This window comes from Dermacentor albipictus, chromosome 10 (genome assembly GCF_038994185.2).
Source record: "Dermacentor albipictus isolate Rhodes 1998 colony chromosome 10, USDA_Dalb.pri_finalv2, whole genome shotgun sequence".
Lineage (NCBI taxonomy): Eukaryota > Metazoa > Arthropoda > Arachnida > Ixodida > Ixodidae > Dermacentor > Dermacentor albipictus.
In genome coordinates, this window is record NC_091830.1 from 8,637,792 (window position 1) to 8,650,489 (window position 12,698).

General features: G+C 45.8%; 1 protein-coding gene across 1 annotated transcript in view; it reads left to right on the top strand.

Moving 5' to 3' along the window:
- Positions 1-12,698, top strand: part of LOC135920382 (venom metalloproteinase antarease TserMP_A-like) — a 36,664-nt gene that overhangs the window by 13,863 nt on the left and 10,103 nt on the right. The window contains exons 5-9 of the mRNA XM_065454635.1: positions 290-444; positions 5,442-5,513; positions 5,599-5,729; positions 5,817-5,866; positions 6,547-6,655. Coding sequence (XP_065310707.1) covers positions 290-444; positions 5,442-5,513; positions 5,599-5,729; positions 5,817-5,866; positions 6,547-6,655 — 517 coding nt within the window. The remainder of the gene's footprint in view (positions 1-289; positions 445-5,441; positions 5,514-5,598; positions 5,730-5,816; positions 5,867-6,546; positions 6,656-12,698) is intronic.

A 12,698-nucleotide genomic window follows, 5' to 3' on the forward strand; every position in this document is an offset into this window, starting at 1 on the left:
AAATCACGTGAATGCCCTTAATAATCAAAAAACAAACTAAACCAGATAGAGCACAAAAACAAATTCAGCAGACACAAAAACCGTAAAGAAATACCTAGAAATTTTCGCTCGTTTTCAATCAAAGAAAGGCAGGATTTACCGATGCATGCGACAAAGAAATGGTCAATTTGCTCAGCTTCAATTATTAGCCTAGTGGCTTCACACTTATTGCCACCCATGATAACTATATCGTGTGCTGTAGGCCCTTCGGTCCAGTGCATGTACGTAACAAGACTATTTCGCATTACAGCTGCAGATGTTCCCAGTGAGAGATCATCGTTTTATGGAGGCAACGTTCCGTACTCCGTAACTGTGGAAGTGTTCATAGTTTCAGACAAAAAACATCATGGCCACTTCAGACACACGGAGCACCAGCTGTGGTATTTGTGCGTTATGATCAATGCTGTAAGTGTTTACATATTGCGTGTGCCGTGCTCGGACACATTCAGTGTATATGCACGAAATATAAATTAAGCCGTGTGTCGTGTGAAGTGCCGTTTTATTTTCCAATGCGAACTGCACTTTGTTTTGACTGTAATAACCCGGTGACCGGAGGAAGTTCTCATTAAGAGGGTGCCTTTGGTGGACTAAACAAGCCACCTTGTTTATATTTACATTTAGTGGAAGCATGTGGACGCTCATGAATGATGCGCAGGCAAAGTTTTACGTTTGCAAGTATATTATGGCCTTTGAAGTAAATTATTTAAGCAAGCGTTCCAGACCGTTATAAGTGTGTTAAGGAACTGTGTGAATTTATCGACCTGTAGAGGAAGAGCTAGCTGACACCGAGGAGAAATTCGGTGAAAATGATGGGAACATTATGGCTCGCTCCAATCAACAGAAGCTAAACGTGCGTGGGTGAATGAAGTGCGACCTTTTCTAAATATTTCTTAAACAAGTGCTCGTAAGCGTCAAACGCAAGCAACGTTTCAAACGGTTGAATCGTTTGGCCAATCTTTTAAAGTGTGTTCTAACTACGGGGAACTCAATCTCCCAATGTAACTGCTCGAAGGAAACTGATTCGTCAACGATTGAGCTGTGATCCTGGCTGTGTCGCATTGGTATGCGCTTTATTGTTTTTCCTTGCTCAAACGATTTAAGGGCGGAGTGACGTTCACGTGGCGCATGCACTTATTTCTCTACGCCGTTTCTGCAGTTTCTTGCGGGTTCTAGCAAGCGCCTGGCAACTAGTCGATGTACAGTGCCCAACGATTCAAACGCGATAACCAGCCCGCATTGCGGTCTGCGCTCTTTGCGCCATCGTTGGGCACTGGGGTGCCAAGTGCAATCACAATCTGTCACAAATGCCTTCGCTTTAATCGCATACCACAATGCACTTGCCCGCTGTCCCTAGCGCCCACTGGTGGTGGAATAAAGCTCTGACCGCTATGCGGACCGATTATTGCGTTGCTCAGCACTGTGCGTGCCATATCACCCTTGCCTCTCTCATCTCTTGCTTGACGCCCCATTTTCAGAACGCCCCTGAGGGTCGCAATTGCTTCAGAGATAATTTTATAGTGAGTGACGGGTTAAGAATGTATGAGAGGCTACTCTACACAAGGGCGCTAGACCTGCTCTTCATCTTTCCATTAAATGGATGGCACACACACGCGAGGAGGGAAGATAACCGATGGTCATTGAGGGTTGCGGACTGGATTCAGAGAGAAGGGAAGTGTAGCAGGGGGCGGCAGAAAGTTAGGTGGGCGCATGAGATTAAGAAGTTTGCAGGGACAACATGGCCACAATTAGCACATGACCGGGGTAGTTGGAGAAGTATGGCAGAGGCCTTTGGCCTGGAGTGGGTGTAGCCAGGCTGATTATGATGATGATGATGATGACACATACGCGAAGAGCAGGTGTCCATTGAGAGAGAAACAATATATAAATGGGAAGTGCAAAGAGAGACATTTGCCAGTGGGCATCTCCCATTGGCTGCCATGGTCGAAATGAAACATGCACTCGCCTAAGGTTGGAAAGAAAGCACACACACAATTTACGTTTCGGGAACGCTTCGGATCCCTTGTTCGCAACGGAGGGGAGCGTGAGAGTGTCCGATTATTTTTCGTAAGGTGGCGCAAGAGAGAGAGAGAAAGTACACGTGTATATATCGGGAAGGTTACCTGTGCCCCGTGGCGATAATCGTGTGTGTTGTCGATAGAATATATAAAGAGAGGTGGGCGAATATCAACTTTTAATGCGATAGCATTATACGCCCCATTGTGCAAGATGGTACCAAAAACGGGAGACACCGCAATCATTAAGATCATTAAAGAACACGTCATAAATTGCTCTGATTGACGTGACACTTCTCTGATAGGCTCCTGTAAACAAAGGAAACTAATGGCTTTGAAATTTGGTACGTTATGGTCTGAGTGGGAATCAAGCCTGGGCTTCCGTAGTACGGGACGAGCACGCTTTACATTTATGTCATTTACGTCATAACGTTTGTGTCATTTTACGCTGTTACGTTTATGTCATTTTACGCCAAAACACTCGAGCTAGGGTTGCCTTTCCCAACGTCGTTATGGTACTGCTGAATCTTTCTTGTGAAGTTGGATATCAAGTCCCGGCCAAAGGTTAAAGGGGTAGGAAAAACCAGCAACAACGAATCTGTGAATTCAGCAATTTTACATGCCAAAACCGCGATTTGTTTATGGGGCACGCCATAGTAGCTGGGACTCCTGAATAACTTATACCGCCAGGGAATCTTTAACGTACCACCTATGCAAGGGACACGGGCGTTTTTGCGTTTCACCCAGATCCAGCGAATACGTGCTCAGCAATCACGAACCACATGAACGGGCAGTTTAAATCGGGAAGTGCGAGCAAGCGAAATATGGCCCACAGCCTAAACACGCTGGCAGCAATACGGGCTACACAGAAACAGAATCAAGAGCCAAATATCTGATCTCGCCCAGCTTCCAGAGAAACTCCTAGGGTGCAGTCGAAGACTTCCATCCCAACACCTCGGTCTAGCCTGTTTGCATGCAGGCGAAGGCCGATATTGAACAGGGTGCTAAAAAACTTGTTAGACTAATGTACTAATGCTAGGGAAAATATTTATTCCATAAAATACGAATTATCCGACTTGCAGAATTGCCTATATAGAGCACAAAATACCGAGAAATGTATTCTGTTATTTTCAAAATACTTTGAAAATACAAGACACTGCAAAAACAAAATAAATTCTACATCACTGAAGCGCTTTATTTTGTGAAACAAAGAGAAGGGTTAAATGGCGGAAAAGTTTTCGTCATCTTCAGAAAGCATTGCTTTTCAAATTTTGCTTACGTAAACACCCTGGAAAATATCTACAGAGATTCCACAGCCACCTTAATTCTACACAAGAAAAGTAGGAAGATAACTATAAAGGAAGGGGTCAGACAAGGAGACACAGTCTTTCCAATGCTATTCACTGTGTGCTTAGGAGAAGTATTCAAATTATTAAACTGGGAAAGCTTAGGAGTAAATATCGACGGCGAATACCTCAACAAGCTTCGGTTTGCCGATGACGTTGCTCTATTCAGCAACAATGCGAACGAGCTACAACAAATGATTGAGGACCTTGACAGGGAGAGTATAAGAGTGAGGCTGAATATTAATATGCAGAAGACAAAGATAATGATAAAAAAACTGGCAAGGCAACAAGAGTTCAAGATCGCAAGTAAGCCTCTAGAGTCTGTGGGTGAGTACGTTTACTTAGGTCAGCTAATCACAGGGAACCCGAAGCATGAGAAGGAAATTCAGAGAAGAATAAAAATGGCTTGGATCGCATACGGCCGACATCATGAGCTGCTGAATGGGAGCTTACCGTTATCATTGAAAAGGAAACTATACAATCAGTGCATTTTACCGGTGCTGACATACGGCGCAGAGACTTGGAAGCTGACAAGAAGCTTGACAACAAGTTAAGGACCGCGCAAGGAGCGATGGAACGAAGAATGCTAGGCGTAACTTTAAGAGACAGAAAGAGAGTGGTTTGGATCAGAGAGCAAACGGGTATAGACGATATTCTAATAGACATTAAGAGAAAAAAAAAACGGTGCTGGGCAGGTCATGTAATGCGCAGACTAGATAACTATTGGATCATTAGGGTAACATAATGGGTACCAAGAGAAGGGAAGCGCAGTAGAGGACGGCAGAAGACTAGATGGAGTGACGAAATTAGGAAATTTGCGGGTGCTGGTTGGAATCGGTTTCGCACAACAGGGGATATTGGAGATCGCAGGGAGAGGCCTTCGTCCTGCAGTGGACATGAATAGGCTGATGATGATGATGAGACTGGGTTGTTTTTATATCGCCGCCTACACTGAAAGCCGCTCTCCAGGAAAACAGCGTTGTGCTCAAGATAAATAAAAGCGCTTGTAGGTGATGTACTTCAATAATTATGTCACATCTTACTTATCCCACAATTTCGCACTCGATTTAGAAGCGTACTTGTTGTGCAGCTGCATTTTGAGCGTTGTCCGCTGGCGAGTTCTGAAAGGATAGTCTTTGTCATGCGAGCGACTTTGTTGCTTCTTTTCGTTTACTGCAGACCAAGTTGGCCGCTAAGCCAAATTCGCAGAGGCGAAAAAAAAGTGAAGAACATCGTGGAAACACGGTCGCACACAGCCAACATGAAATAGCGGGGCAGCACACCCGCTATTTCTGCGCTGATTAGTGACATTTTCTCCAAATCAGCGCACAATGACGTCACAGGAATGACTCTGAAAGTGCCAGTAGTCGGCACGACTGAAGCATCAAGACAATCCATTCCCCTATATCTACAGAGTACGAATCTTAAAAAAGAGTAGAAAAAAAAGCACCAGGTTGTAATCAAGTTACTGCACAAAATTCTGCTTTATGAATGTGTATCCGAAATACTAAAATTTCGTTTCATTTATTTCCGGAAGTGCCCAAGAACAGCTATCAGAATGCTCACAAAAGTATATCAAATAGTGCAGGGATAGATTATTTCAACTATGTACTAGCCTGGGCGAAGGTAGGAATAGCAAGATAGGAAAAGGGAGAAGTAGGAGGTAAAGTGACTCATTGGTACATGTAACATGTTTCTTGTCGGGCGAAATCTAGAAAAGACTGCCTTTTCACATGAAAATTGAGATTCCAACTAAATAGGGATCGGCGAAGAAGCAAACGTTCATCCTGAAGCAAGCATTTTGACGGAGGCAAAATTACCCTTGGAGCACTTCCTTACTTTTCACGTTAATCGTGATCTCTTATGGCATGGTAAGTCCCATCCTGACGGTGCTGTTTCAACCACTGCTGTTACAAAAATTATCCTTGCTCAATGCTTTGTGACAAAGGGACATTTTTCGCCAGCGCCATTGAGGCTCGCGCCCGGGGAAGTAACTCAATTTTCTGACGCACCACACTTATTTTTTCGCATTCTTTATATTTAGGCAAACTTAAGGTACCAAGCCACGTCGAATCCAAAGGTGAAGCTCCTGCTTACAGGCCTTGAAAGAAGTCAGGTGAGCCTTTTACGATTGTCTCCGCATGCTCAAGTGCCCAGAATTACTTTCGCTGAACCTGTGTTCACTTTTCATGTGTGAGCAGAAGGAAAACTACATTGTTTCACCGGAGGACGGTTACCTGTTCGACGACCTAACAATAGGAATGTTCAAAGTGCACGCCATTAGACACAAGAAGGAATATGGCTATCCAGATTGCGTCTATCTCATGACGGGGTACTCTTTTTTCTCTACGCTTTGTCCTACGAACCCATGGCATAGCGTTAATTACAGTTAAGAAAATGTCTCATATATTTCATGCAGGCTTAACGTGTTTACCATCTATAAAGGCAAACTGACTGACGCCGGTTTAGGTAGGTAATATTTTATCACATAGCATGTCATGAGGCACTAGTAAAAAGAATTTTTTATATAGAGTGAATCCCTGGGACTTCGCTCTCTTTTATCGAGAGCAGGGCACGCAGAGACGCACACGCGTGTACACGCAGAATTATTTTTTTTGTGTGCTCTAAGATCTGCGCTTGTGACATTATAGTCGTCATTCTGAATGACTTCCTCATTGCGCTAAAGAGCTACGTTGACATAAAAGTGGTTTAATTTTGTCAGGCTATGGCAATAATCCCCTTCTACAAAGTGACCCCTGTAATCACATGTCAAATCTATTGCACCCTGCCTTCCCCCCCCCGCCCCCCCCGGGGCTATGCACTAATAATACTTGTTCATTGTACAATGTCAACCTTACTACTTCGTCCTCTTGCATCTCGATCATCAGTGCCAGCTTTCTTAGCGTGAACACTGCAAAAAAACTTTAAGAAGCAAAACATAACGTTGACCCATAACTCTATGACGTACAAAATGTCAAAAAAGGCAGAAAGGCACAGGAGGTGACGCAAATGTTTTGGACGCTACCGTAGGATAGACTTAGAATGAACTGTAGGAGTTGTCTGTTAAGAAACGCGCTAACGAAACGATCGTTGTATCGGTTGAACAAATTTAGTGACGTGCACATTTACAACCATTATGCTCTTTCTAGGAATCGGCTTCGTTTCCGGTGTCTGCACAAACCACTTCGTCGCACTCGGGGAAGACAGTCCGGGACTTTTCAGTGGAACGCACACTTTTGCCCACGAAATTGCTCATCTGTAAGATCGACCTCTCGCATGCACCTTTATTTAGTTAAGACAAAAACGACATAGGACGCGTCCTCTTCCGCATTTTAACTGTACTTATACTGCAAGAACAAAAGAAAACTAGGACATAATGGAATTCTATATAAAAGCCCGTGTGTACACATATATCGCATGCTATTATTGGTTATAGGAGTGATTACTAGAGGATTATATATACAAAGCCAACAGGCAATGAAGCCAAGGAATGAAAAGAGTTAATTAGCTGGGCTTGAAATATAAATGCAGAAAAGGGAAAATGAAAATGAGCGAAAAGACAACTTGTTGCCAGTGGGAGACAAGTCCAGAACCTCCCTATGCGTTGCACTACGAATTGTGCTACGGCAACGACCATCAATTCTTTCAATAGCTTGGGGCTTTATGTTTACTAGATACACCGCTGCAAGTCTTAGCCAGCGTCACTCAGGGCCGTGATAGGTGGATGTGGAACATCCTTTTTGCCCCGTGGCCTCACGTAACGCGTGAACTTAGGAGAACCAGCACATGGGTGATAAAATCTCGTACACTACCTAATGGCAACAAGGCTTCAAGATTCGAGACCCCCGGTTTCAATGATCAAGAAGGGAAACACAGGGGCTCGATTTTTGCTAATCACAACCATCTAAAGCCAACAAGCAATGAAGTCAAGGAATGCATAGGGGTAATTAGCTGTGGTTACAATTGAAATGCTGGAAATATGAAGGAAGCTAAAAAATTAATTTGGACGGAATGATAACTTGTCACGGGTTAGAGACGAAATACCTCCATAAATATCATGCGCTCAAACGGTGGCTGAAAGGACATCATTATTTAATCTATATAAACTTTCCGACGCCAAATAAAGGGCTAGTAGTCTTGGAGAGCCGGACGCTTACAAAACAAACAAAAAGAAATGTTGTGCAAGAACTTCCGTAAACAAGGCCGACGAAAAAAAAAACTGGATGCCAGCACTAAGTTTGGCAGCACTAAATACTAGATGATGAATGTTTATTTTCTTTCAACTTATACAATAAAGCAAGCAGTAAACAGTGATCGAAAAAGACATGTCGCTGTAGTCAACGTTTCCGCAAGTGGACGCGCCATGGCCAGAGATACAGCTGCTTGCCTAGAAAGCGCTTACGGGAAGTTTTCGTCTTCTTCATCCGGCGAACGATGGCCATAAGCGGGGGTGTAAGTGACGCGAAATGTCTACATGTGTTGCAGTTAGCTTTTTGGTTCGATGACATGACGAACCACTGCGCTGCGAAGCAATATGGACAAGGACGCGAAGGGCTAGGACACAAGGGCGTAGCCAGGGGGGGAGGGGGGGAGGGCTTATGGGGTTTCAGCCCCCCCCTCCTTTCCCGAAATTTTTTCGTGCTGTCCATGCACCGTCGACCAAAGCAACCCCCAGCGCCGGAAATCACTCTGTATTTTGTCTAGAATGCCTTTTTCACGCTCGAAAAAAACATTTAACCGCGAACATTGCGAACTCGGGCTGGATTTTGCGGCAACGCCCATGTACCGGGAGTCACATAATGCAAGCAGCCCCAACCTAGCCCAAACTTTGAAGGGCGTGTTGATGGCGAACGGGCTCGCCGCTGCATCTCGCGGAGGCGGCAGAATCTAAGAGCGCATGGATGTAAATTTCGAAACATTATGGGTATAAAGTACTCATAAACTTTTGATGTGAAAGGTGCATTGGCATTTCCAAAGTTGTGCTTTAGATCTTCAATTGCGGAACTTTGTTGGTTTAAAGGGAAGCTGAAAGGTTTTCCAGAAAAAATGAGTGAACATGTGTACATAATGGTTTTCAACCCTCCGAATTCGAATATCGTATCGAAATTGAGCGAAAGAAAGCGCAAATATATTTTATTTCGACGAAAAGTACAGCAGCGGACACGCCCAGCTCGCGCGTCTCGTTTCCGCCTGTGATTGGTCGGGCGACCCGTGACGTCAACTTTAGCGACCGACCGCTGCCGCTCCACATGAAGCGCGGTGCCAGGTAGTTTGGTGCCGTAATGGAAAATTAAGAGGTAATAGAAAATTTAGAGAGACTGCGTTTTTCTGAAGAGTTCGGCGTTGCTCCCTACATGTACGAGCCGATTGCAAAGAGCCGGCCTCTCGAAGAAGCAAACGATGCTGGTGCGAGCAGTGCTTTCGACGAGAACGAAAGCGGAGTCTTGGGATCTCCTCATGTTGGAAATGCTCTTTGGTGAGTATGTTTTTTGCAAAGCGATCTAGTGATCTCGCCGATCTTTCGCCGATCTAGTGAGCTCGTTTCCGGTCAAACAACTGCAGTGTTGTGTTCCTGCATGCCTCCTCGTGGAACGTAAGCGGGGATGCGATAGTCGGCATTTGTGCGCTGTCCAAAGCTGTCGGCAACCTACAAAGACGGTTCAAACGCGTGAAAAGCTTCCCGGTTCATGCAGTACGTGTAGTGACCTTCATCTCTGCGCCATCCGCACACTACTCGTAACCGAAGTCGTAAAGGCGGCGAATTCCGTCGGCTACGTGAGACGGTCGGTTTCTCGCTGTGCGCGAGAGACGGGGGGAGCGTAGCGTCCTGGCGTGCGCCGGCTTTCCAGCACATGCAAACTCTACATTTGCACTGCGTTATGCTATAGCTGCATGCAGGCTGTTTTACAACACATGTGCAAATAGAAAATTCGCGGCGCTTTGCGACGAAACCTGCGTCGAGGGCGGGAAATAAACATGCACCTTCCGTTCAGCGTGCTAACATGAAGGAGCTCGCAGTAAATCAAAATGCAGGTTTGGGCGAGTTCGTGTATTCATAAGGCCTTCCAACACCAGTTATCATCAGTCAGTCCGCACTCGTGCCGTCTTTGTTTTCGTTGCTCCGATCTTTTCGCGCTGCGTTTAGAAAGCCTGCTAGTGGAAATTCTGGTGATAATCGTCGTCACGGAAGTGGTTGGAGCACAGCAGTGTTGTTCTTGAGGGCTTGAAATTCTTTCGCTTTACAGCAGCCTCCCACTTCCTTAAAAGCTTCTTGTCTTGTGGGAAGCAATGGAAGACAACATCGTCGCGGCCGCTGGTGTTCGTGCAACCGTAGGCTGCACAGAAAGACGGCATGATCGGCCCACCACATCAGTTGATGCTGCGCACGTTGACCACCACTCTACAGACACACAGACGCACCAACAAAGAAATGCAGGGTCGATCGAAGCAGATTACGACGGCACGCACGCAGAAACAAGCACAGTCAGGCACGGTCGCGCATGCTGCGAAGGAGCAAAACACTAAAGTTGACGTCACAACACCGCGGTTTCCGGTCTCCGCTCGCATCGTCAGCGTTAGCAGCAGCGCGCGGCATTCGACGGGGGGCGGAGCTACAGCGCAATTTCAACCGACGATTACGTCGCTCCTATTTGAAAACAAAAACCCAAGTTTGACCTACATGGTTTATAAGGTTCCCGCATCCGTATATGAGCGTCTTATTGAATTCGACAGACTCTTCAGCTTCCCTTTAATGTTGCTTTGAGCATTTGATGCCAAAGGTGCATTCACTTTTCTAACGTTGTGCATCAGAACATACAACGAGACAAGCCAAATCAACACAATATCAGACAAGTTGACAAAGCACGCAGCGAGGTCCGATGAGACGAAGCGTTGTGGTGGTTCATTTGTGCTGGCATGTCACAAAAAAATATCAACATATTTTTTTCACTTGTGCTAAAGCATCCATGTCAAGACAGTAAAGCCAGCAAAGTTAACTACGTTATTACTTATTGTTTCTATTTTGACTTTTGTTCGCGAGGACACATTGACCCTCTTCCATTTTTTTTGTTCTCACTACCCTACCCACGGGCTGCCAGAGCCAGCCAGAGCGTATGCGTTTTTTCTGGTGTTGTCCCGACCACTGCGCGGGGCACTTCGGTGAGCGTACGGCTTTCTCTGGCCGAGTGGATTTTCGCCTGGCAGAGTTTTGGACGCTTTCTGGCTAGCAGACAAGAAAAAAAAAAGAAAACAATGGCCGCTCGCCGGTATCACTGTGGGGACTCGACGGATTGCATCACCTTCGCTTGAGGGCAGCCTCTCTGGAAAGTTTTGTCTCGCAGGTGTAGGATACAGAGCAGTATGCGTATGGTTCTCGGTGGACCCAGCGTCTCATGTTTTCTTCAATATCCATTCGGTAGCCACACTAGGTGCCCAAAGTAGGCATCCGATTGTGGCCAACATGCTTTCCTTTACGTTTTTTTTTTAAATTCCATGTTCCCGCCCCACAAAAGACAAAAAGACATTGTCGTGGCGCCGCAAACTGTCGCATGGTGAAAGTTCGACTTTGCTACTTCCTTTGCGGAAAGTAATGGGCCACGGGACGCTTTCAGTTACCGGATACTCTTACTATATTATTGCGATGGCAAATATATGGAACTCCAGCCGCATTCCTGCCGTCGCCGTCGTCCTCATGTTCCGTATAAAGCCCAAGGGTTATAACAGCGTCACCGCGCGCAGCATGCTGTAGGTGCCAGTGAAAGCGGGGGGGGGGGGGGGGGGGGGGTGAGCGGACGATGGCGGCTCAGTCTTGTGTGCGCAAAGGAGAAAAGCGGGGAGGAAGCGCGCCGCCTTCCGTCGCGCGCGATACATCGGGGGGAGCGGATGAATGGGGGTGGGATCTAGGATTCTGTGAATGTGTGATAGCGCAACATGTTTATTTCTCTTGTTTGACGCATTATATACGGTGATTTTTTTCTTAGAGACGTATATTTATTGGAGACATACTTATATTTAAATATCTTGTTGCGAGGTTTTGTGTATACATGCAGTGAACTTTGTTTCCAATAACACTTTTTTGCTCTTTATCAAGCTGTATCTTCGAATTTGTATATTCCATTGTATCTTCGCATTTCTAATGCACAAGGGCGAGTCAAATGATGGCGAGCCTACCCAGCTCGCACAATAATGGTTCCGTTCATTATCTGCGAGGCATGCGCGTGGTACACAGACATCTCTCATTTACAAAAGTGACCTGATGGTGTGATGATAAATGTTATTTAATGCTCTCATACACTGGGTTGAACATGGTTGCATGACGTAATAGACGCTCCAGAAGTTGAGCAGCGCGGTGCCGTTAGGTTTTTGACAGCTGAAGGTGTTTCCTGAAAATAAATTAGTCACCGTATGGCTGCCGTGTACGCTGAACATTGCATTTCATTGGCCACTGTGAAGCGTTGGAACAAACGGTTCAAAGAAGGACGTGAAAATTGCAAATGCCATCCAAGACCGGGCCAAAGCCACCGTGCAATCACCCCCAACAAAAATGCAAAGGTTGATAAGCTGATGAGACAAGAACGGAGGATAAGCATCGATGAACTGGCAGAGTGTGTGATCAGTCACGGTTCGGTTCACGCCATAATTCATGAATATATCGGTTATAAGCTCTTGTGTGCGCAATGGATGCGTAAGGTTTTGAATCACCGCCAGGTGATGGGGAAGTTCAGCGCGGCCTTGACTCATCTGATCCGGTATCACAGTGAGGGTGACGACTTCTTGTCTGCAATTGTGATCGGGGAAGGACCGTGGGGCCACTACTACGAGCATGAAACACGACGGCAAAGGTTACAGTGGAAACATTCGTATTCACCCCCCCCCCCCCAAGAAAGCAAAGGCCGTCGTTTCCACCGGAAAGGTGGTAAATTTTTTTAATCGTCAGGGGTCATTACTGATAGACTTTTCTAAATCTTGAGAGACGGTTAATTGTTTCCGATATCGTGAAACGGCAGATCGGCTGCGTGTCGCCATCAAGGACAAACGAAGTGGAAAATTGACGAATGAGGTGATCTTGTTCCACGACAACGCCCGTCACCACGTCGCTGATGTGGTTAATATGAAAATGGCAAAGTTCAAGTGGGAAACGCTGCAACATCCGCCATACATTTTAGACCTGTCGCCTTGCGACTTCCACATTTTTGGGTAACTGAAAAAAACAGCTTAAGGGAACCAGATTCGTGTCGGACGATGACGTGAAAGAGTCAGTAGCAGACTCTTTGAAGCAGCAACCCAAGCAGTTTCAAGACGG